The sequence below is a fragment of the Scyliorhinus torazame genome, chromosome 4 (genome assembly GCF_047496885.1).
Source record: "Scyliorhinus torazame isolate Kashiwa2021f chromosome 4, sScyTor2.1, whole genome shotgun sequence".
NCBI classification, from domain to species: domain Eukaryota; kingdom Metazoa; phylum Chordata; class Chondrichthyes; order Carcharhiniformes; family Scyliorhinidae; genus Scyliorhinus; species Scyliorhinus torazame.
In genome coordinates this window covers 207553374-207578331 of record NC_092710.1, presented here as the reverse complement: position 1 = coordinate 207578331, position 24958 = coordinate 207553374, and the positions used below count along the sequence as shown (strand labels likewise).

At 45.7% G+C, this 24958-nt stretch overlaps 1 protein-coding gene across 32 annotated transcripts in view; it reads right to left on the bottom strand.

Moving 5' to 3' along the window:
• The window catches only part of epb41l2 (erythrocyte membrane protein band 4.1 like 2), a 322484-nt gene that overhangs the window by 147007 nt on the left and 150519 nt on the right, over window positions 1–24958 (bottom strand). For all 32 annotated transcript variants that reach the window (XM_072499174.1, XM_072499167.1, XM_072499169.1 and 29 more), the window contains one exon: window positions 21262–21489. In XM_072499174.1, coding sequence (XP_072355275.1) covers window positions 21262–21489 — 228 coding nt within the window. The remainder of the gene's footprint in view (window positions 1–21261; window positions 21490–24958) is intronic.

Below are 24958 nucleotides of genomic sequence, written 5' to 3'. Positions count from 1 at the left end.
CAACAAACAGCAAGAGCCCCAACACTGAGCCATCAGGAACACCACTGGAAATAGTTTTCCATTCACAAAACCATCCATTAACCATAACCCTGTGCCCCCTGTCATTGAGCCAATTTTGGATCCAATTCACTGCACTGTCTTGTATCCCATAGGTTTTTACATTTCTGACCAGCCTGCCATGTGGGATATTATCAAGTGTCTTGCTATAACCCAACATCCACTGCACTACCCACGTCAATACTCCTTGTTACTTCCTAAAAGAAGATGATTAAGTTAGTAGGACACAATTTTTCCTTAACAAAAGAATGCTGACTGTCCCTGATTAATCTGTTGCTTTTCAAGTGATTGTTTATCCTGTCGCTCAGAATTGATTCTAATAATTGGCCCACCACCAAAGTTGTAAAAGGTGTTAGTGAGGCCACACCTGGAGTATTGTGTTCAGTTTTGGTCACCTTACCTGAGAAAGGACGTACTGGCGCTGGAGGGTGTGCAGAGGAGATTCATTAGGTTAATCCCAGAGCTGAAGGGGTTGGATTACGAGGAGAGGTTGAGTAGACTGGGACTGTACTCGTTGGAATTTAGAAGGATGAGGGGGGATCTTATCGAAACATATAAAATTATGAAGGGAATAGATGGGATAGATGCGGGCAGGTTGTTTCCACTGGCGGGTGAAAACAGAACTAGGGGGCATAGCCTCAAAATAAGGGGAAGTGGATTTAGGACTGAGTTTAGGAGGAACTTCTTCACCCAAAGGGTTGTGAATCTGTGGAATTCCTTGCCCAGTGAAGCAGTTGAGGCTCCTTCATTAAATGTTTTTAAGATAAAGATAGATAGTTTTTTGAAGAATAAAAGGATTAAGTGTTATGGTGTTCGGGCCGGAAAGTGGAGCTGAGTCCACAAAAGATCAGCCATGATCTCATTGAATGGCGGAGCAGGCTCGAGGGGCCAGATGGCCTACTCTTGCTCCTAGTTCTTATGTTCTTATGGTAACTTGTGAGCTTATGCTGAAAGTGTGGTCTAAATTCCCAATGAGAGGGATGATGCATACATTCTAGTTGAAGAGGCAGAGATTAGAACATAGAACATACAGTGCAGAAGGAAGCCATTCTGCCCATCGAGTCTGCACCGACCCACTTAAGCCCTCACTTCCACCCTATCCCCGTAACCCAATAATCCCTTCTAACCTTTTTGGTCATGAAGGGCAATTTATCATGGTCAGTCCACCTAACTAGTCTTTGGACTGTGGGAGGAAACAGGAGCACCCGGAGGAAACCCACGCAGGCACGGGGAGAATGTACAGACTCCGCATAGACAGTGACCCAGCGGGGAATAGAACCTGGGACCCTGACGCTGTGAAGCCACAGTGCTATCCACTTGTGCTACCATGCTGCCCTACAATACAATAAGCTTAGTGAGAGAGTAAGTACTGGAGGGACTGACATCCTTGAAGATGGATACATTACGAGGCCGGATGGATTGTATCCCAGGCTGGTAAAAGAAGCTGGTAAAGGAAATAGTCGATTTTCTTGAGGATCATTTCTCAATCGTCACTAGATACAGGGGTCGGTTTAGCACAGGGCTAAAGAGCTGGATTTTAAAGCAGGCCAGCAGCACGGTTCAATTCCCATACCAGCCTCTCCGAACAGGCGCTGGAATGTGGCGACGAGGGGCTTTTCACAGAACTTCATTTGAAGCCTACTTGTGACAATAAGCAATTTTCATTTCATTTTTCATTTTCAGATACAAACAATGTACCAGAGGATTGGAGGTTTGCGAACATTGTACAATTGTTTAAAAAGGGTGAAAGGGATAGGAAAAATAGTTATAGGCTATTTATCTTAGTGTCGCCTGCAAACTTGGACAAATTGCCATTGGTCCCCAACTCCAAATCATCTATGTAAATTGCGAACAATTGTGGGCCCAACACTGATCCCTGAGGGACAACACTAGCTACTGATTGCCAACCAGAAAAACACCCATAAATCCCCACTCTTTTTTAGTAGCTTTCTGTTGCCCCCTAAAAATTTCCCAGTCCTCTAGTCTCCCACTGATCTTTGCTACTTTGTATGTTTTTTCCTTCAATTTGATACTCTCCCTTATTTCCTTAGATATCCACGGTCGATTTTCCCTCTTTTTACCGCCTTTCCCTTTTGTTGGTATAAACCTTTGCTGAGCACTGTGAAAAATCACTTGGAAGGTTCTCCACTGTTTCTCAACTGTTTCACTATAAAGTCTTTGCTCCCAGTCTACCTTAGCTAGTTCTTCTCTCATCCCATTGTAATCTCCTTTGTTTAAGCACAAAACACTAGTACTTGATTTTACCTTCTCACCCTCCATCTGTATTTTAAATTCCACCATATTGTGATCGCTCCTTCCGAGAGGATCCCTAACTATGAGATCATGAATCAATCCTGTCTCATTACACAGGACCAGATCTAGGACCGCTTGTTCCCTCGTAGGTTCCATTACATACTGTTCTAGGAAACTATCGCGGATACATTCTATAAACTCCTCCTGAAGGCTGCCTTGACCGACCTGGTTAAACCAATCAACATGTAGATTAAAATCCCCCATGATAACTGCTGTACCATTTCTACATGCATCTGTTATTTCTTTGTTTATTGCCTGCCCCACCATAATGTTACTATTTGGTGGCCTATAGATTACTCCTATCAGTGACTTTTTCGCCTTACTATTCCTGATTGCCACCCAAATGGATTCAACCTTATCCTCCATAGCACCGATGTCATCCCTTACTGTTGCCCGGATGTCATCCTTAAATAACAGAGCTACACCACCTCCCTTACCATCCACTCTGTCAGTCCGAAAGGTTTGATACCCTCGGATATTTAACTCCCAGTCGTGACCATCCTTTAACCATGTTTCAGTAATGGCCACTAAATCATAGTCATTCACGATGATTTGCGCCATCAACTCATTTACCTTATTCCGAATACTACGAGCATTCAGGTAAAGTACACTTATGTTGGCTTTTTTACCTCTGTTCTTAATCTTAACACCTCGATCAGTAACCTCTCCTAAGTTATATTTCCTCTTAACCTTTCTCCTCATTTTCCTTGTCGTCGAACCCATGTCTTCCTGTAACAACCTGCCGCGTCGCTTACCATTAATGTTTTCACTTCCCGTTTTATTTCTTTTAGTATTCCTGGTCCTATTCACTGAGCTCCCCTCAGTCACTGTCCCTTGTACTGTCGCCCTTTTTGATTTTTGACTATGGCTTCTCTGCCTTACACTTTCCCCCTTACTGCCTTTTATTTCTGTCCCTGTTTTACTACCTTCCAACTTCCTGCATCGGTTCCCATCCCCCTGCCACATTAGTTTAAACTCTCCCCAACAGCTCTAGCAAACACCCCCCTTAGGACATCGGTTCCAGTCCTGCCCAGGCCGTCCGGTTTGTACTGGTTCCACCTCCCCCAGAACTGGTTCCAATGCCCCAGGAATTCGAATCTCTCCCTCTTACACCATCTCTCGAGCCACGTATTCATCCTCTCTATCCTGCCATTCCTACTCTGACTAGCTCGTGGCACTGGTAACAATCCTGAGATTACTACCTTTGAGGTCCTACTTTTTAGTTTAACTCCTAGCTCCCTAAATTCAGCTTGTAGGACCTCGTCCCGTTTTTTACCTATATCGTTGGTGCCTATGTGCACCACGACAGCTGGCTGTTCACCCTCCCCCCCCCCCAGAATGTCCTGCAGCCGCTCCGAGACATCCTTGACCCTTGCACCAGGGAGGCAACATCCCATCCGGGAGTCTCGATTGCGTCCGCAGAACCGCCTGTCTATTCCCCTTACGATTGAGTCCCCCATCACTATAGCGCTGCCATTTTTCTTTCTGCTGTGCAGCAGAGCCAGCCACGGTGCCATGAATCTGGCTGCTGCTGCCTTCCCCTGGTGAGCCATCTTCTTCAACAGTATCCAAAGCGGCATATCTGTTTTGCAGGGAGATGACCGCAGGGGACACCTGCACTGCCTTCCTACTCTTGCTCTGTCTTTTGGTCACCCATTTTCTATCTCCCTCAGTAACTTCCACCTGCGGTGTGATCAACTTGCTAAACGTGCTATCCACGATGTCCTCAGCATCACGGATGCTCCAAAGTGAGTCCATCCACATCTCCAGAGTCGTCAAGCGGTCGAACAGGAGCTGCAACTGGACACACTTCTTGCACATGAAGCAGCCAGCGACAGTGGACGTGTCCCTGAGCTCCCACATCGCACACTAGGAGCATGAAACAGGTCTGGGATCTCCTGCCACATCTTAATCCTTAGGTTAACTTATACAACTACAATTACAAAAAACAAAAGAAAGAAAAAAAAAAATTAGACAGTGAAACGAAAAACTCCTTACCAGGGACAAAAAGCCCCCCCCCCTCCCCACCCAGCTCAGAATTCCCACCTAGCTTCAAATTCCCAAACTCATTCTTTGCTGTCTCACTCTGGCTGTGTCTTCTCTGGCTCACTGGGAGAACTCCATGTCCACCTCTGATGGGCCCTACCTTTTCCTTAGTTATTCTCCTGCTCTTAATATATTCATAAAACATATTTGGGTTTTCTTTCATTTTACCTGCCAATATTTTTTCCATATCCTCGCTTTGTTTTCTTATTTATTATTTTTACTTCCTGCCTATATTTTCGATACTCCTCTCGACTTTCTACAGTATTACATTTTTGTGACTATCATAAGCTTTCTTCTTCTGCTTTATCTTATCTTGTATCCTTCCAGATTAGCAGGGGATCTAGATTTGGCAGTACTGGCTTTTTCTTTGTGTGGACTCTAGTGTGCCCATAGAATCTCGCTTGTAAATGCCTCTCAGTGGTCTGTCACTGATTTCCCTTTAAGTAGCTGCAACCAATCCACTTTCACCAGATCACCTCTTAAGCCTCTTAAGCTTCATAAAATGTATCTTTCCACAATTTAGAACTTTTACGTGTTGTATCTTCACCTTTTCCATAATTATGCTAAATCCAACTGTGTTATGGTCAAAATATGCGGTTCGGTGTCAAAACTTTGATAATTACTGTGGAGCCTTCCATTTTACTTCATTAAAAAAGTGCTATATAAATTTAAGTTGTTTTGGGTATACTGGGCATTTAATTAGACCAACCAACTTCTTTAGGGATAGGTTCTCATATTCTCTCTTTCCATTCTGTGCATCTCCACATCCACTGCATCTAACATATACGTGACTCCAGCATTAAGCACACAATGGGCGTGGTGAACACGATTGCTTCACAGCGGTAGAAACCAGTGTTCAATTCCCGGCTTGGGTCACTGTCTGTGTGGAGTCTGCATGTTTCTCCCAGTGTCTGTGTGGGTTTCCTCCGGGTGCTCCGGTTTCCTCCCCCAAGTCCTGAAAGACGTGCTTGGCAGGTGAATTGGACATTCTGAATTCTCCCTCAGTGGACCAGATCCGGCACTGGAGTGTGGCGACTGGGGGATTTTCACAGTAACGTCATTGCAGTGTTAATGTAAGCCTACTTGTGACACGAATAAACATTATTACATGCCCGACAAAGGAAGATCCTTGTTCTTTCTTGCTGCACTTCATCAGGAGTTGCTCTTTTTCATCTATTTGCCTGAGGATCAGATGCAACAGCAATAAATTCTCTTCTTCCAGTGAAAAATTCTGATTTTATACTTGGCAGTTAGACCTTAAATTCTCAGCCACGACTTCCGGTGGCGCCCTCGAGGAAGCAGGTCGCCGATCGGATCGCTCCCGCCCGCGATGGGCAAACAGACCTTTCTCAACTGACTTTTTCGGGACCTGGCGACCTGAATCGGTGGAGGGGACAATAGGGAAGAGGCTTTCCCCCCCGAGGTATGGACAGCTGGACCAGAAGTGGTCGAGTGGAGCGGCAAGGATCAAAGCGGGAGCAGCGGGGACCCCAGACCAGGTGGCAAAGCATGGCAGACGGCAGGGACCAGGGAGTGGAGGCCCACTGGCCAAGGGAGCAACAGATGGAGTTCTTCAGGAATTGCTTCGCCGAACTGAAGGGGGACCCGATGAGAGCGGTAATGGACCGAATGGTCGAGACACAGGCGGTCCAAGAGAAGGCACTCAGGGAGGTCGAGGTGAAGCTCTCCAGCCAGGCGGACACGGTAACAGAGCTGGAGCACGAGGTGGAGGAGCTGAACTCCCGCCAGAGGAGGATGCAGGAGTAGCCTGAAGAGATGGGGAACAGAGCCAGGAGGCAGAATTTGAGGATCTTTGGCCTCCCCGAGGGCTGCGAGGGATCGGATGTGGGTGCATACGTGACGGGTATGCTCAAGGCGCTGATGGGACCGGAGGGCCTTCCCTCGACCCCTGCAGTTGGATGGGGCGCATTTAGTCCCCGCAAGGAAGCCCAGGACGGGCGACCGACCGAGGGCCTTGGTGGTCCGCTTCCACCGGTTTGCTGACAGGGAACTTGTGCTGCGATGGGCCAAGGCGGAGAGGAGCAGCAGATGGGAGAACCGCGAGGTACGCATTTACCAGGACTTGGGAACGGAGCTGGCCAAGAAGCGTGCAAGATTCATCAAGGTAAAGGCAGCCCTCTACAAAAAGGTGAGGTTTGGAATGCTCTATCCTGCGAAGCTTTGGGTTACGTTTGAGGAACTCCATTACTACTTTGAGACACCAGAACAGGTTTGGGCTTTCATTAAAGATGAGAAGTTGGACATGAACTAACGGGCACTTCGTTGTTTCAGTGCTGTACCGTGGCGGCGGTCTGTTAACCTAACTTGCTCTGTCGAGGAGTGGACCTTTCTTAAAATAAGCTGGACTTGAACTAAAGGACTCTGGGCTCTCAGAGCTTTTGTGTGGCGGCGGTTTGTTAAATTATCCTGTACTGTAATGTTTTATCCAAGATTGTTTTCAGCCTGACCAGAGAGCGGGGGCTGAAGGGCGCACTGCCTGGGGTGTTTTGGGGAGATTGCAACGAGGGGGGGGGGGGGGGGGGGGGGAAGAGAGAGGGGCCTTACAAAGGGGGCCCTGCGCTTGGTACCTTTTGGCGGGAGATCGGGGCCTCTGATAGGGGGATGGGGTAGGGGCTGGTGAAGGGACTTGAAAGGGCACGGGGAGATACAATCAGGTTAATGGGTCCTTGGTGTGGGGGGAGGCCCCGAGCACTCGGGCGGGAGACAGTCAGGCATCAAGGGCAGGGGTCAGCGTAGCTAGCGTAGGTCAGGGGGCACCAGGGAGAGTAGGAGGGGGGGCGGGCTAGGGCCAAGTGCAGGGCTGACCTGGCAGGTCAGGCCTCGGGGCGCAGGGGAGGTCGGGGGAGGTGAAACTGAGAAGTAGAGCAGAGGAGACTTAAGTGGGCAAGTGGGGGGGGGGGGGGGGGGGGGGGGGTGACCAGGGATCCCCCGGGTGAGAAAGTCGCTTGCAGACTCTCAGGGAACAGCGCAGGAAACCGACAGCAGCAGCACCCAAGGGGGGGGGGGGTAGGGTTAGAGCCACGTTAGGTTAAGTTGAACACGTGTGGCATGGGCAAACAGAGCTGACAGGGGAAGTGCCTTATTAACATGTTTATTCTTTCCCACTGTTCGTTTTCACTATGTTAAGGCTCTTTGCATAGGGCCTTTTTTCTCTGCAAATGTTACAAATTTGTTTTAAATAAAAAATTTCCAAAAAATAAATTCTCAGCCACCTTTAAACATACAGAAGAAAACATGCTATTTGTAAAAGGTTCACTGATCCTATTTTTTAAAATCAATTCCAAAAGATCTTTCCACACAAACTTCAACATACAAAGGGCTATTATCCAATTCAGCACAATTATTCAACACCAATAAACAAATACTCTCTCTAAATTATAAGCCATTACTAATCTCGGGTTCAAATATATAATGAATGTAATGCCTCTATTGAAGGTACACTGCTATGTTGCTCCAAACTTGTTTACGTCCTCCAATTGCACAGATTTAATTTCAACAGACCTATTATGCATCCAGGCTCATGTTTTAATTCCAGGAAATCAACATCACAGTCCATTAATATAACAAAGAACTATACAAACATACAGGCTATACAGTGTTACGCTAAAGAATAAAAGTCTTAGAACCATAGGAAAGTTACAGCACAGAAGAATGCCATTCAGCCCATATTGTCCATGCCAGCCTGAGGACTCCCAGGTGCCCTTTCTAATCCGACCTTCCTGCACCCGGCCCACAACATTGTAGCTTACAGTACTTAAGGTACAGATCCAGGTCCTTTTTAAAATGAATTTAGGATCTCTGCCCCACCACCAATTCGGACTGTGAATTCCAGACAAACACGTTACCCTCTGTATAAAAAAAGTTCTTCATGTCTCCTCTGAACCTTCTGCCACTTATCATTAATCTATGTCACTTGGTTCGAGAATTCTCCGCCAAGAGAAACAATTTTATCCTGCCCACTCTGTCTTCCTCTCATACTTTTGTACACTCAGTCAAGTCACCCCTCAGCCTTCTTTTCCAAGGAAAATAACCCGAACCTCTCCATATTTCTACACTTTTCTAGCCCTCGCAACATTCTTGTCAACCTCCTCTGCACTCTCATGGCCTTCCTGTAATGTGATGACCAGAGCTGAACATAATACTCCAGTTGTGGCCTCACCAGTGTTTTATACAATTTCAACATTATACCCTTATTTCTATCCTCTGTACCTCTGCCAACAAAGGAGAGCATTCCTTATGCTTTCTTTACAGCCTTGTTTACAGAAATTGCTGCCTTGAGGGACCCGTGTACTTGTATGCCGAGATATCTCACTCATCTACCTTTTAGTTTTTTTCCATTTATTGTGTACTCCCTATAACTGTTTGACCGCCCTAAATTTTATTCACGTTTTTAACATTTACTAAACATTGCAACGCAAAATAAAACAAAACCAGCACAATCCCCCCCCCCCCCCCCCCCCCCCCCCACCCCCCAACACAAATAGTTGACGGTAACTAGCTCCCCAAAATGCAAAATAAACAAACCCCATCTCTTGTGGAACCCCTGATTTGCCCCCTTAGTCCAAATTTCACCTTCTCGAAAAGCAGGAATCCCATTAGATCCCCAAGCCATGTTAAGTCACAGGGTGGAAAAGCTGACTTCCACCTCAACAGAAGCCGCCTGCGAGCGATCAGCGAGGCGCAGGCTGAAACATCTGCCCCACCCCCACTCTGCTCCCACCTGCAATTCTGGCAGGTCTGACACCCCGAATATGGCCCCCAGGGGACTAGGCCCCAAGTCCACATGCAAGACCACCGACATTGTGCTGAAGAACGATCTCCAATATTTATCCAACTTCGGGCAAGACCAGAACATATGTCCATGATTTTCGACTTAGGTGCACGCTTCGCACCAATTTTAGCTGCAGCAACCCCAGCCTTGCACACGGGGTTAGGCATTCACCCTCCGCAGCACCTTGCACCACAATTCCTCCTCCAGTGCCATCCCAAGCTCCTCCTCCCGCTGGGGGAGGCGGTGGCCTAGTGGTATTGTCAGTCGGCTAGTGACCCAGAGTAATGCTCTGGGGACCCAGGTTCAAATCCCACCACTGCAGATGGTGAAATTGGAATTCAATTTTTTTTTAAAATCTGCAATTAAAAGTTTAATGATGACCATGAAACCACTGTCGATTATCTTAAAAGCCCATCTGGTTTAATAGCATCGTTTAAGGAAGGAACTCTGTTGCCTTACCAGGTCTGGCCTATATGTGACTTCAGACCCACAGCAATGTGGTTGACTCTTAAGTGCCATCTTAAGGGCAATTAGGGATGGGCAATAAATGCTGGCACATCCTGCGACGCCCACATCCCATGGACAAATAAAAAACAAAACTTGGCCGTAACCCCCGCCAGAGACACTTTATATTCTTCCAAAATCCTCCCATCAATCGCCAAGACAACCCCACCCTCCAACCCTATTACCGACAACACCTCCTCCAGCAACGAGGAGGAAGGTATTGACCTCCCTAAATGCATCAGTGAAAAAATCCATCTGCCACTTTACCTCCCACACTACCAACCCATCCGTAGCGTTTTGGAGATTATAGCTATCCTCTACACTATCCATTACTCGGTCAATCTTGGTGTGTCATCTGCAAAATTTCAAATTTGTGCCCCCCACATTCACTTCCAAATAGTTAATAGAAACACAAAACTGTAAGGATCCCAACACCAAGCTCTGTGGAACGCCACTTGAAACAACTTTCATTCGCAAGGATATCCATCGACCATTACTCTTTGGTTCCTGTTGCTAAGTCAACTTTTTATCCAATTTGCTACATTCCCCTGTATCCCATGGGCTTTTACTTTTTTGACCAATCTGCCATGTGGGACCTTGTCAAAAGCCTTGCTAAAATCCATGTACACAACATCCACTACACTACCTTCATCAACCCTTCTGGTCACTTCCTTAAAGAATTCAATCAAATTTGTGAGCCAAGGCCTTCCTTTCACAAATCTATGCTGACCATCCCTAACTGCCTTTATACAATACAGTTCATCCTATCTCTCAGGATTGATTCCATTAAGTTGACCACCACCGACATAAGGCTAACTGGCCTATAAGGAGGCTACAGAGGAAATTGCTGAGGCCTTGACAGAAATCTTTGGATCCTCACTGTCTTCAGGTGATGTCCCGGAGGACTGGAGAATAGCCAATGTTGTTCCTCTGTTTAAGAAGGGTAGCAAGATAATCCAGGGAACTACAGACCGGCGAGCCTTACGTCAGTGGTAGGGAAATTACTGGAGAGAATTATTCGAGACAGGATCTACTCCCATTTGGAAACAAATGGACGGATTAGTGAGAGGCAGCATGGTTTTGTGAAAGGGAGGTCGTGTCTCACTAACTTGATAAGAGTTTTTCGAAGAGGTCACAAAGATGATTGATGCAGGTAGGGCAGTGGATGTTGTCCATATGGACTTCAGTAAGGCCTTTGACAAGATCCTTCATGGTAGACTAGTACAAAAGGTGAAGTCACACGGGATCAGGGGTGAGCTGGCAAGGTGGATACATAACTGGCTAGGTCATAGAAGGCAGAGAGTAGCAATGGAAGGATGCTTTTCTAACTGGGGGGCTGTGACTAGTGGTGTTCTGCAGGGATCAGTGCTGGGACCTTTGCTGTTTGTAGTATATATAAATGATTTGGAGGAAAATGTGACTGGTCTGATTAGTAAGTTTGCAGATGACACAAAGGTTGGTGGAATTGCGGATAGCGATGAGGACTGTCAGAGGATACAGCAGGATTTAGATTGTTTGGAGACTTGGGCGGAGAGATGGCAGATGGAGTTTAAGCCGGACAAACGTGAGGTAATGCATTTTGGAAGGTCTAATGCAGGTAGGGAATATACAGTGAATGGTAGAACCCTCAAGAGTATTGAAAGTCAGAGAGATCTAGGTGTACAGGTCCACAGGTCACTGAAAGGGGCAACACAGGTGGAGAAGGTAGTCAAGAAGGCATACGGCATGCTTGCCTTCATTGGCCGGGGCATTGAGTATAAGTGGCAAGTCATGTTGCAGCTGTATAGAACCTTAGTTAGGCCACACTTGGAGTATAGTGTTCAATTCTGGTCGCCACACTACCAGAAGGATGTGGAGGCTTTAGAGAGGGTGCAGAAGAGATTTACCAGAATGTTGCCTGGTATGGAGGGCATTAGCTATGAGGAGCGGTTGAATAAACTTGGTTTGTTCTCACTGGAACGACGGAGGTTGAGGGGCGACCTGATAGAGGTCTACAAAATTATGAGGGGCATGGATAAAGTGGATAGTCAGAGGCTTTTCCCCAGGGTAGAGGGGTCAATTACTAGGGGGCATAGGTTTAAGGTGCGAGGGGCAAGGTTTAGAGTAGATGTACGAGGCAAGTTTTTTTTACACAGAGGGTAGTGGGTGCCCGGAACTCGCTGCCAGAGGTGGTGGAAGCAGGGACGATAGTGACATTTAAGAGGCATCTTGACAAATACATGAATAGGATGGGAATAGAGGGATACGGACCCAGGAAGTGTAGAATACTGTAGTTTAGTTGGGCAGCATGGTCGGCACGGGCTTGGAGGGCCGAAGGGCCTGTTCCTGTGCTGTAACTTTCTTTGTTCTTTGTTCTATAATTGTTTGGTATTTCTTTCGATCCCTTTTTAAACAATGGAACAACATTTGTGTTTCTCTTGCCCTCCAGTACCTCCCCTGTATCTAGTGAGGATTGAAAAATCATCCTCGGAGCATCTGCTATCTCCTCCCTGACCTCCTGCAGAAGCTTGGAAACAATCCATCTGGCCCCAGCAATTTATCAACTTTCAAGGATTACAACCCTTCGAGTACGTCCTCTCTCTTTATGATTATCCCATCCAATATCTCAGTTTTCGTCCTGGGCTACTATATCTGTACCATCCCTTTCCTTTGTAAACACGGAAACAAAATTTTAATTTAAAACCCTTCCCACAGTCTCTGCATCTCTGATAGGTCCTTGGGTTTTCTTTAACTTTATGTGCTAATCATTTTTTCATGCCCTCTCTTTGATTTCCTTATTTCCTTTCTTACTTCGTCCTTGCACTTCCTATACTGGTCTCGGCTACCTTAGTTCTTTGTGCCTATCATACGCTTTCTTTTTCGGTTTGATCTTCCCAGTATTCGTCTAGACAACCAGGAGGGTCTAGATTTAGCAAAACCACTCTTAGTTTTGGAGGGGACATGTCGACTTTGGACATTTAGGATCTCGCTTTTTAGTGTTTCTCACTGATTTATCCTTTAGCAGTGCTGTCCAGTCCTCCTCAGCCAAGTCCCTTCTCATTACTGCAAAATTTGTCTTCCCCCAGTTCAAAACTTTTATTGTTGCTTGAGCTCTGTCCTTTTCCATGGTAATACTAAATTTAACTGAATTGTGATCACTATTCCCAGTATGGTCGCCAACTGACTCCGTTCATCGACTCGCCCTTTTGTTCCCCAAGCCTACGTGTAGAATTGAATCTCCTCTCGTTGGGTTTGTCACTAATTGGTTGAAAAGTTTTTCCTGGACACAATGCATGAATTTTCCTCCCCCAGTGTCCCTTACATCATTTGAATCCCAATTGATATTGGGACAAAGTTGCCTACTATTATTGCCCTCTTGTTCTTACAGACAGAAGTACGTTTACATATTTGCTCTTCTATCTCTCTTTCACTATTTGGGGGTCTGAAGTATACTGCCAGTAGTGTGACTGCCCCTTTTCAGTATCTTAGTTCGACCCATAAAGCCTCGTTTGTTGACCCATTTTAGCATATCATCCCTTCTCACAACTGGAATTGATTCTTTAACCATTGGTGCTACTCCGCATCCTTTTTTCTATCGCCCACTCTATCATGTCTGAAGACTCTATAACCAGGCATATTGAGCTGCCAATTTTGCAGCTCCTTTAGCCCTTGACTCATCTACCTTGTTTGTAATCTTCCTTGCATTGAAGTATAAACAGTTTAACCCCATCAATTTCCCTTGCTGGACACGGTTTAAATTTTGCTTCTCCTGTAATTCCAAGTCTATCACTACACCTTCTATATTAGTAGCTATAGCTAATGTTCTACCTCTCTACCTCTCCTCTTTCCCCTCCACCCCCCCCCCCCCCCCCCACCCCTGCAAAGACATTGGTTTGTACAGGTCCCACCTTTCCCAGAACCGATCCCAGTGCCTCAAGAATCTGAGTCCCTCCCGACCGCACCATCTCTCCAGCCACGTGTTCATTTGGTCTACCCTCTTATTCCTGCTCTCGCTAGCGCCTGGAACTAGGAGTAATCCTGAGATTACTACATTTGAGGTCCTACATTTTAATTTATCTCCTAACTTCCTGTACTCAGCCTGCAGATCCTCATCTCTTAGTTTACTTATGTTGTTGGTACGATGTGTACCACGACCACTGGCTGTTCAACTTCAAGCCCCAGAATGTCATGCACTCTTAACACAGACCGTAACACCGGGAAGGCAACACCATCCTTGATTCAAGTTTCAGAAGCGTTTGTCTGTGCCCCTTACTGTTGAATCCCCTATCACGATAGGCCTGCCACTTGTTTTCCTCCTGTCCCTCTGAGCGGCAGACCCACCCACGGTGCAGTGAACTTGGCTCCTGCTGCTTCCCCCACCCCCGCCGCCGCCCCCCGAGAGGTCATTCCCCACCCCCCTCCCCCCAAACAGTATCTAAAGCAGTTTGAGAGAGGGGTGACCACAGGGGACTGCTGTACTACCCTCCAGAGTCTTCTACTGTTCCTCCTGATGGTCACCCATTCCTTTTCGACCTGTGAAATCCTCACCCGCAGTGTGACCACCTCGCTAACCGTGCTATCCACAACATCCTCAGCTCCACAGTGAGTAAACCCCCAGCTCCTGCTCCGAAATCTGGTTAGCTGGAAGCTACATTTGGACACACCTTCTGCACACATTGTGATCATGGGCTCTGGAAGTAGCCCTCATATCCCACATTGCGCATATCACTGGTCTGAGGTCTCCTGCCATGATGTCCCTCTCGATGAAGCTAGATGCTCCCTTAAAAGGATTTATGTGATCAAGGAAGCTTTTTTATTACCAAATTCTATTATAGTTGTAAATTACTATTCTGTGCTCCTTTATTTTTAGTCCCTACCGTTGCAGTATTAAGCAATTAATTACTTTAGTAGATTGAGAATACTCACCAGGACTTAATCACTGACCTCTGCTTTGGTTGGTCTCAAGTCTGAATTTGGCTGGCTCGCCAATTGCAAGATCTTATTTTTCCTCCAAAAATAAGGTACTCTGTCCAGCCAAATTTCTGAACTGGTATTTGTTGAGTGTTCTTCCTCCAGTTGAGCACTAGATCCTCTGGTATGCTCTCCTCAGTTATGGCGGGCAAGCCGAGGTTTCCCAGAATGCTCTTCAGTGACTCCTCACCAATGGTGTTTGCTGACTGCTCTTCCTCCAGTTGAGCACTAGGTCAGCACGGTAGCGCAATGGTTAGCACAGTTGCTTCACAGCTCCAGGGTCCCAGGTTCGATTCCTGGCTTGGGTCACTGTCTGTGCCAAGTCTGCATGTTCTCTCCGTGCTCCGATTTCCTCCCACAGTCCAAAGAAGTGCAGGTTAGGTGGATTGGCCCTGCTAAATTACCCTTAGTGTCCAAAAAGGTTGGGTGGGGTTACTGGGATAGGGTGGAGGTGTGGGCTTGGGTAGGGTGCTCTTTCCAAGGGCCGGTGCTGATTTGATGGGCCGAATGGCCTCCTTCCGAACTGTAAAATTCAAGGTCCTCTGCAATCCTGTCCTCGGTTATGGCGACTAAGCTGGGCTCTGCCAGAATGCTCCTCAGTGACTTCTCACCAACGGCGTTTGTTGACTGCTCTTCCTCTGGTTGAGCGTTAGGTCCTCTGCAATCCCATCCTCGGTTATGGTGACCGAGCCTTGTTTTCCCAGAATGCTCCTCAGTGACTCCCCACCAACAGAGTTTGTTGTATGAAACTATCCTCTACTACTTATTAGTAAGAACTGAAGCAGCCACAATGTAATTTGTTCACATTTCCAAGCAAACTGTGTCTGCTGGGATTTTCTCAAAAATATCTGGCTTATAATGCATTTAGCGAAATGGTTTCCATGACTAATGGTTTTTTTAACCTATGAATATCTTCACAATTACGGATATATCCAACTAAAAAAAAAAGGGATGCTTTTCACCTTGCACTCATTAGGGTAGCTCCCAACCATAATGGGAGAACAACAATTTATACTACATGAGAAAAGAGTATTGATTAATGGTCAAATGGACTCTGATTGGTGGTGTTGCCTTGGAGAATGCAGCATGGAACAGTTAACTGCCCAACTTTATTTAAATTCAAATCACACAGGTAAACTTTGATTGGTCAAGGTATTGCCCTGGAGAATGAACGAGGGAATGGCTGCTCGCCAGTTGCTCTTTAGTTAAAAATGACACAATGGGTGGACATGTTCCTTTTGTCTGCAAAGGACAGGGCACTGCGTGAATATACATGGTTTCCAGCATGTGTAAATCAGTCACACTGGCAGTCTGACTGACAATCTTAAATTGGTTTTGTCCAATTTGTAACACAATTTTTTGTTTTTTAATAAGTATTTTAATAAACATTTTTAGCATTTTAACATTTTGCAAAAAACAAAACACAACAACCCCCAAATAAAGTAAACACTGCACCAACCCACCCACAACAGTTGACGGTGACTAGCTCACCAAAATGCAAAATAACAAACTCCACCTATTGTGGAACCCCACATTTGCCCCCTTAGGGCAAATTTCACCCTTCTCTAAATACAGAAACTCCATTAGATCCCCAGCCACTCCGAGACACAGGGTGGAGAAGTTGACTTCCACCCCAACAGAAGCTGCCCCGCGAGCAATCATGGAGGCGAAGGCTAAAACATCTGCCCCGCTCCCGCCTACAACTCCAGCAGGTCCGAGAACCCTAATACGGCCCCCAGAGGATCAGACTCCAAATCCACATGCAGGATTGCCAACATGGGTGCTGAAAAACAACACCTAACATTTCTCCAACTTCGGGCAGGATCAGAACATGTGCATATGGTTAGCCAGGCCCCTCCCACACTTCGCAAGTACCCTCCACTCCCTCAAATAGATGGCTCATCCTTGACTTTGTCAAATGCGCCTTCCGCCCACCTTCAGCTGCATCAACCCCAGTCTCGTGCATGAGGTGGAGGCATTCACCCTCCGCAGCACCTGACAACACAGCGTCTCCTCCAGCGCCATCCCCAACTCCTACTCCCACTTGACCTTAACTCCCTCCATAGACACTTCCTCCAAAGTCCTCCCATAAATCGGTGAGACGCCCCACCCTCCAATCCCATTACCAACAGCACTGCCTCCAACGAGGATGCAGGCGCTATCGGAAAGGTCGGAAAAACCTTTCTAGCAAAGTTCCACACCTGCATATACCGAAAACCCTCCTCGCATGGAAACCCAAACTTCCCTCTCAACACCTCCAAGCTTGCAAATGGCCTGTCCAGACACAGACACTCAGTCTCCTTAACCCCTCTCTTTTCCCAGCCCTGAAACCTCGCATCCATCCTTCTCAACTCTAGGAGTCCCCAGATTGGCATCAGCCTCGACCCCGCTCCCAACCTAAAGTGCTGCAGAAATTGCCTCCAAATCGTCAACGTGGCAACCACAATAGGACTTCCCAAATACTTCCAAACGGAAGCGATGCCATCACCAGCGCTCGCAACCCCAACCCCCTACAAGAACCCGTCTCCATCCTCACCCATAAAGCATTCGCCTCCCTACCCCTTCCCCATGCCTTCTCCACGTTTGCCGTGCAGTAATAATACAAGTTCGGAAGGCCCCCCTAACCCCCCAACCGCCAGCCCCTCAGAAGTGGCACCTTCCTTTTTCTGGCTACCTTCCCTGCCCAAAAACCAACCTGTCCACCGGCTTAAAAAACGACTTGGGCAGAAAGACCGGAAGACACTGAAACAATAGAAACCACGGCAAAATGTCAATCTTAACTGCCTGCACCCGATCTACCAGCGACAGGGGAAGACTGTCCCACCTAAACAAATCTGCTTTCACCCTTCCAACCAGACTCTCAGTTCTGCTTACGAAGCCGCGCCCAATCCTGGGCCACCTGCACCCCCAATTAACTGAAATGGGTTGTTGCCACCCGAAACGGCAACCCCACCCCTGGAGCAGACACCACAAAATACTTGCTTTTCCCCAAATTAAACTTGTATCCCGAAAACGCCCCACATCTCTTAAGCAAACCCATTATATTCATCGGTCCAAATGTACAACAGCAGATCACCCACGTACTGAGATACCCTGAGCTCCACCCAACACACTGTGCTCTCTCCCCCACACTACTGCCTTCCATAAATCCGAGCACCTCAGCACAATGGCCAAGTGCTCTATCAACAGCACAAACAGAAGGGGACAGGGGGGACCCCTGCCTCAGTCCCCGATGTAGCAGGAAGTATCCTGAATTTGTATCACTCACTTCACACACACATACCATTGGATCCTTATACAACAATTTCACCCATGTCATAAAATTAGGTCCAATCCCAAACTTCGCCAACATGGCAAACAGATCGCTCCACTCCACCGAATCAAACGCCTTCTCCACATCCAACGCCACTACCGCCTCTAACTCCCTTCCTCCTGCTGGAGAAATCACCACATTCAGCAGTCGCTGCACATTTGGTGACAACTGCCTACCCTTCAAGAACCCAGCCGGATCCTCCGCAATCACTTTCGGAAGGCACTCCTCTAACCTTAACAGCAACACCTTCGCCAGTATCTTGGCATCCACATTCAACAGAAAAAGAGGCCCATATGACCCACACTCCACCGGATCCTTATCCTTTTTAAGCAATAACGAAATGGATGCCTGACCCATGCAGGGTCCAAGACTGAGACCCCTCCCCCCACCTCACTTGCATTCACTGGCCAATCTGCAATTGCCAGTGAGGTGGCCCCTGCCAGAGCCCCAATCCCCATACATGAACAAAACAAACATCAGTCCTCCTACACCCAAACCTGCCATACTCCCCACTCCATAATCCCACAAACCCAACACGAAAAAACATACAAAATCCCAGCCAATCCCTCCCAACCCTCACTCCCTGACTACCACATCAAGGAAAAACAACAACCCCCCAAATAACAAGAAAAACGAGATGGGAGACGCATCAAATAAAAAAGAAAAAGGTGGTCACGGTCAACACCATCTAAGTCCAAACTCATCTCTGTCCCAGTCCTTCAGCCTTCACGAACGTCTCTGCCTCCTCCGCCATCTCAAATCAAAAGTCCTTAGAGTTATAAGTCACCCTCCGCTTCGCCAGGTAGACCACTTCAAACCTACTGTACAACACCGCCTTCTCCCGACCAAAGGCTACCCGCCTTCTCGCCAGCTCCACCATAAGATCTTGATTGATTGGAATACCAATGCCTTTCCACTTCACCTCGCGATTCTGCTTCACCCAGCTCAAAACGTTCTCCTTCACCTGGTAGCTGTGGAAGCAAACTATCACATAACTCGGTGGTTCATTTGTCTTTGGCTTCGGCCGGAGCGAGCGATGGGCACTGTCCAACTCATAAAGGGTCCTCTTCCTTCCCCCACCAACTTAGTGAACATCTCCGCAAAGTACTCCATCGGCCTCCAACCGTCCACCCACTCAGGCAATCCCACGATCCTCACATTCTACCTTCATGACTTGTTCAGGTCCTCCACTTCGGCTCTCAGCCTTTATTGCTTTCCAACACCCTCCGCAGCTCCTCACTCATCGAGGTGAACTGGTCGCTGTGCTGTGACAATGCCTCCTCCATTCCTTGAACTCTCCTTGCTCCTGCACCTCCGTCAACGTTGGAGTCAAAGCTGCCTTTATTGGGGCAAGAGTCTCACTTACTCACTCCTTGAGCGACTCATCATCTCTTTCTAATGCATATCGAATTGGTTGGATAATAGCCGCACAAACACCCCCGACATCACTTCAGTCATCTTTTCCACCGTAAGGGGAGTGGCCGCTCCTGACAAAGTAGCGCCTGCCATCTTTCCTCCTGGTGGACTCTCAGCCACACTCATCGACGGACTTTCATTCGCTCCCTTCCTCCTGATTCTTCTTCTGGAACTTTGAAATTCCATAACCTCCTCAGACCTACCTAATCATTGAAAAAAATCCCCCCAAAACGGGGCACAGAGCCAAACACCAGAAACTCTAGCAGGAGCTACCCAATATGCGACCTCGCCTACATGTCACCACTGGAAGTCTTCTTAGCACATCCTTGACCAGAACTAGCGTTAAAAAGCTGAGGCAGTCAGAATTGCCATTTTAAATGCAAGCATGCAAGTAGAGCAAGTTCGTGTATTTTAATGCCACGGCTTCAACAAAGTATTTTATAGCGCAACTGTTACGAGTATTGGGCAACTTCATGATTTCCATGTTCAATTGTGCATGTGCTGCAGGATGTTGCTGTCTAATTTTTTCCTTAATAATGATGGGCAATGATAGGCTCACCATTATCTCTAACTGAAACATCAGGCCATATTCACAGGAACAATCTACTAACCTCCAGTGTGTAGTTTCTTTTTTTTTAAATTTAGAGTACCCAATTATTTTTTTCCAATTAAGGGCCAATTTAACGTGGCCAATTAACCTACTCTGCACATCTTTTTGGGTTGTGGGGTGAGACCCACGCAGACACGGGGAGAATGTGCAAACTCCACATGGACAGTGACCCGGGGCTGGGATCAAAACCTCGGCGCAGTGAAGCAGCAGTGCTAACCACTGCACCACCGTGCTGTTAGATTTTATTTATTGCTTTTCTATCTCCGCAGCATATACTTGGCCTGTCTTTTTGGCTCAGTAACTAATGTACACTCTACTAATCTGTTTCATACTTGAAAAATTTCACCCATCTCCTTGCTCTGTTCCTTCATTTTAGAGGCAAGAACAGCTTCAATAAAATTGCCAGTTGACCAATTTAATACAACTTCAAAAGTTGATTTTCAGCTAAGGAAAGACTCGAGGATTGACAACAAGTTACTACAAAAGCAACTCTGTAAACCATTGACATGCTTTTCAGCATCATAACTAGGAGCAGAACAACCATTGCACACGATCATCTGTGGTTACCCACAATATAATGCCTGTACAATGTTTAAATTAAAGAAAAACAGATGCAAATGGTGAAGTATAAAGGACATGGTACGCAAAATTCCAATATTATCTCCACAGCGTCAATTTGTTTGCGTCTTAATACACGAGTCTGGAACGTCCTTATTGCCTCTGTAAGCTCTGTTTTAATCATAGATTATGGATAAAACAATTTCCGTTCCCTTGCAATGTTTGTTGTCTAATTAATGCCCAATAAATTAATCACTGGCCACAGTCCTTCTGTACACTTTGTACTCGGACACCTTTGCAAAGTCATCTATAATTTACTAGAGCATACTCGAAAATACCAGCTGTCTGAGTAACTAAAGGCCAACTGTATCACAATCTGAAACAAAAGTTTTGATTCCAGCAGCCTTTGAGTAAAATCACTGGATGTTTGACTACCTTGTCATGATAAAAGTATTGTTTCATGTCCACTTCCACTGCATAAGGAAAATACTGTAATGAGTTATAATCGAAACATTAAAAAGTTTATTACTCGCATTCTAGGATAATTTGGAAGTGAGCATATTAAATAACTTGTCATTAGGAGTAGGTACTCCAAACTCTGATAATCAAGTCTTATAACATTCAAACGAAGTGCATATGTTGTCAGTATTAATCACATACTTTGTTTAATGTCATATTAACGTTTAATAAAATTCCCCTTACCTCAAGTTCATATGTGGACTCTGAACCATCCAACATAAGTACCTTGCACTGCACAATCTTAATCTTTTTGGGGATTTTCAGAGGTGATTTTTTACTTGAATCTTCATTTTTCTGAAGGTCTTCATCTTTGTTACTCCCCTCCTTTATCTCTTCTGTTATCACCTCCGCATTATTTACATCTACGTCCTTTTCCAAAGTTTCAACAATTTTTTCCTCTTCTTTAACTGGCTGAAAAAGTGGATTTAAGTTTGAATTAATTTCAAGGTATGAATATAAGATTCAGTTAATTCAAAAACGTTTGTTTACGAGGTCAGTATTCTCTGTTTCAAAACTAAAGTATTCATGATATTTTCTATTCCTGTAACTATAGAGAGTCCATCAATTCCATTTTGCAAGTCCAACTGGCAGCAGCATGGCAGTCAAATTTCATCCAGCCAGAAAATTTGCAATCAGCATTGATTTTAATTTATTCTATGACTATACCCCATCGAATGCACAATGCAGCGGTACAAGCTTCTAGAAAATTCTGGGTCAATTGCCTCACCGAATGCAAGCAATACCGCCTTCCTAAGTAACATAATCATCAAGACTTCTTGTGGGCAATGTCACAGGAGGTCAAGTATGTAACATGTTAAAAATATTGTCTATTAAATAATTCTGGATTGTCTCACAGACAATCTCCCAAATCTGTGGCTTACACTCTGGTTTAAGATTCTGTTGGTTTTCAATACTTGGTGAGTTCAAGGGAGTTTCTAGTTGGTTACCTCTATTTCCCAACTGGTTGCACTCTTCAAGACCTGCTTATCTTTGAAGAGATTCTCAGCGAGAACCCCTTGCCACCAACTACCCAATCGTAAGCAATCATTGTCTGATTGCTGCACCATTCATCTTTTCCACTCTTCGATACTGCTCTGCATTCCCTGCCAGGTCTTCAGAGGCTGGCTTCTCCATGGAGTGCAGAATCCCTCAGATAACTCCACTGCAGCGCTGTAGGGTCAGAGGAGAATACAAGATACATCCACTTTTTAAAATGGCACCACCTGCCATATGAGGAGTTTAAATGTCCAGTGTGAATGGTCGGGTGGGTGAATATTAGTGAATAGGCAAGTGGGTAGGGTGGTAAGTGGGCGAGTGGCAGCTGGGCCGGGGATAGTTGGGTCAGGATGGGAAGGGTGGGATCGGGCAGTGAGTGTGAAAGCGGTCAGCTCTATAGTTACTCAGGTGTCAAGCTAGGATTTTTCGGAGTAACATTTCCTGGGTAACTATCTGGGTCAGAACTTCTAACTCAGAGCAGAGACTTTCTTGGTGAGCCCTGGCGAGCAGGGAAACTTCCCATTGGAAGCTGAAACTTCCCAGGGAATTCTCATGGAGGTCAGCTCACAGGACTTGCATAGGTTCACAACATGCATTGTGGGGCTTGCCTCCAGTCTCCAATGATCTAAAGACCTTCATGATTGACGATTAATGACACACCCTCACTAGCTTGGCTATGGGATACAGGACAATTCAGGATGATATACTGCAATAACTTGCAAATAAGAAACATTGTAATGGATCTTTTAGAAGAGGAATCAGATAAAAATGGACGATGATCCAAAGAATGAGCTGTTAGAATTTCCAAAGGATGGTGCTAAAGGGTTTTAGCACCATCCCCAACTTAGCACAAAACATTGCCCTTCATGAACACCACTCCATTGAAATGGAATCAAGACTTGGCCCAGTGCAGTTCCCTTCTCCCACCAAGAAAATCAACTGGCCTTAGTCCAGTACTCGCATGCGTCCAGCCATCATTGTCCCCTCTACCTTCTCTTGTTGCTCTTGAACTAAATGGCTTGCTTGGCCATTTCAGAGAGTATAGAAGAGTCAACTACATTTGTGTGGATCTGGAGTAGGTCAGACCAGGTAAGGACAACAGATTGCCTTTGCAAAAGAACATTAGTGACCCAGCTGTGTTTTTGCAACAATGGTATCACGGTCATCATTAGAATTTTAATTCAGATTTTAACGGAATTCAAATTTTACTATCTGTGGTAGGGGCAGGCAGGCGGAACCATCTGAAGTTTGCGATTCATATCATAGTTTCAAGTGGTCCTCATTGCATGGCAATTGCCCAATGGAAGTTTGAATCTCTGGGCAATTGCTGTGCAATATTTTTGTGGGGAGTTTCTGGGGGCAGGGGGGTGAAGCAGGAAGCATATTTTGGGGGTACATTTCACAGTATGACGTCCAGAGTTCAGATGTTATAGGCCTTTTAAACTGTTCTTCTACCGGAAGTTTCTGTTGTCAATGCTGATCTGCGGCAGGTTGCAATTTCCTCAGGTCGTGGTTGGTACAGCACTTCTGTTTTCTTTACTCTTATCTAATAGTAAGACGAAAGGCACTTTCTGCCACAGATGAACAGTTTACAATGAGCTGCATTGCTTCCTCCCTGTGAGCCAGAGGGCACAAACGTCAGTAATCAGCTGTGATAAGCAGTTGTCTGGGTTTGCTGTGTCAGTAATTGTCACAAGGAAAAAGATCCACATTAATTCCTGTTTAGTTAATTGGTTATGATATCAGATAAATGTGTCTGTTGAGCACCAATTTTGTTCTAAAACATTATGTTTTTCTGAACAAGACCACAAATACTGCTAATTAGAAACTGAATGAATTCATTAATAAGCTACATGTACAAATGAATTCAACCAAGTAGTACTGAGAAACAGGAATTATATTTTCTGATGACGAGATCAACTTGCAACATGAAAATATTTCTCATCTTCATGCCTTCGAGATACCATGAGGGGAACCTGTTGTATACAGGTCTATGATATGACTAAAAAAAATAATGAAAGTCAAAATAATGTTGGTCTTTTTTTTTATAAATGGCTTGATAGAACTGCGCTAACACTTTTACATAATTATATATTTAAGCCTCTAGATGTCTCTGTTCAAGCACAGCATCTTTCCATTGGGTGTAAATATCTGTTCCTTATTTTTCTTGACAAAACGTTTTACCTCCTGTTTAGCCATGTTGTGATGCATCTTTTACCGGTCTGCTTATTTTCCTTAAGTATTTATGCCTTCTTGAAATCTTCCCATTACCCTCATGACTTGTAAATTAGCAAATTCCAAGATTACATTCGCTATGCCCAAGTCAAAATCAACCACATATAGTGAGAAATGTTATCTCTGCATTGAACCTGCACTGAGGGCTTTAAACTAAACAAAAAGTGGCAAGAGATCAAGCTTGGGTCGATGCAGCAAAACAAGGAGCTAAGAGTCAAGGTAGGAGAGCACAATAGTAACATGGGAAAAGAGGGCAATAGAATGGCAGGAAGGGACAGAGGAAAAAAAACAAGAATACACCAACAGTCAAGACTAATGTTACAAAGATAACAAAAAGACAAAATATAAAGCTATATGAATATGTGTAACATTCATAACAAAATTAATTAATTGATAACTCACAATGAAGTAAATAAATATGATCTGATCATCACCCTCCACAAAACCCACCACAGTCTCTCCTCCAGCGCCACCCCCAGCTCTTCTTCCCATTTGGCTTTAACCCTCTCTAAAGATGCCCTATCCAACATTCTCCCCAAAAATCACGAGACAACCCACCTCCTCCCACCCCATCCAGCAACGAGGAGGGCAGTGCTACCAGAAAGGTCACACAGACCTTCTTCAGAAAGTCCCACCCTTGCATGTGCCT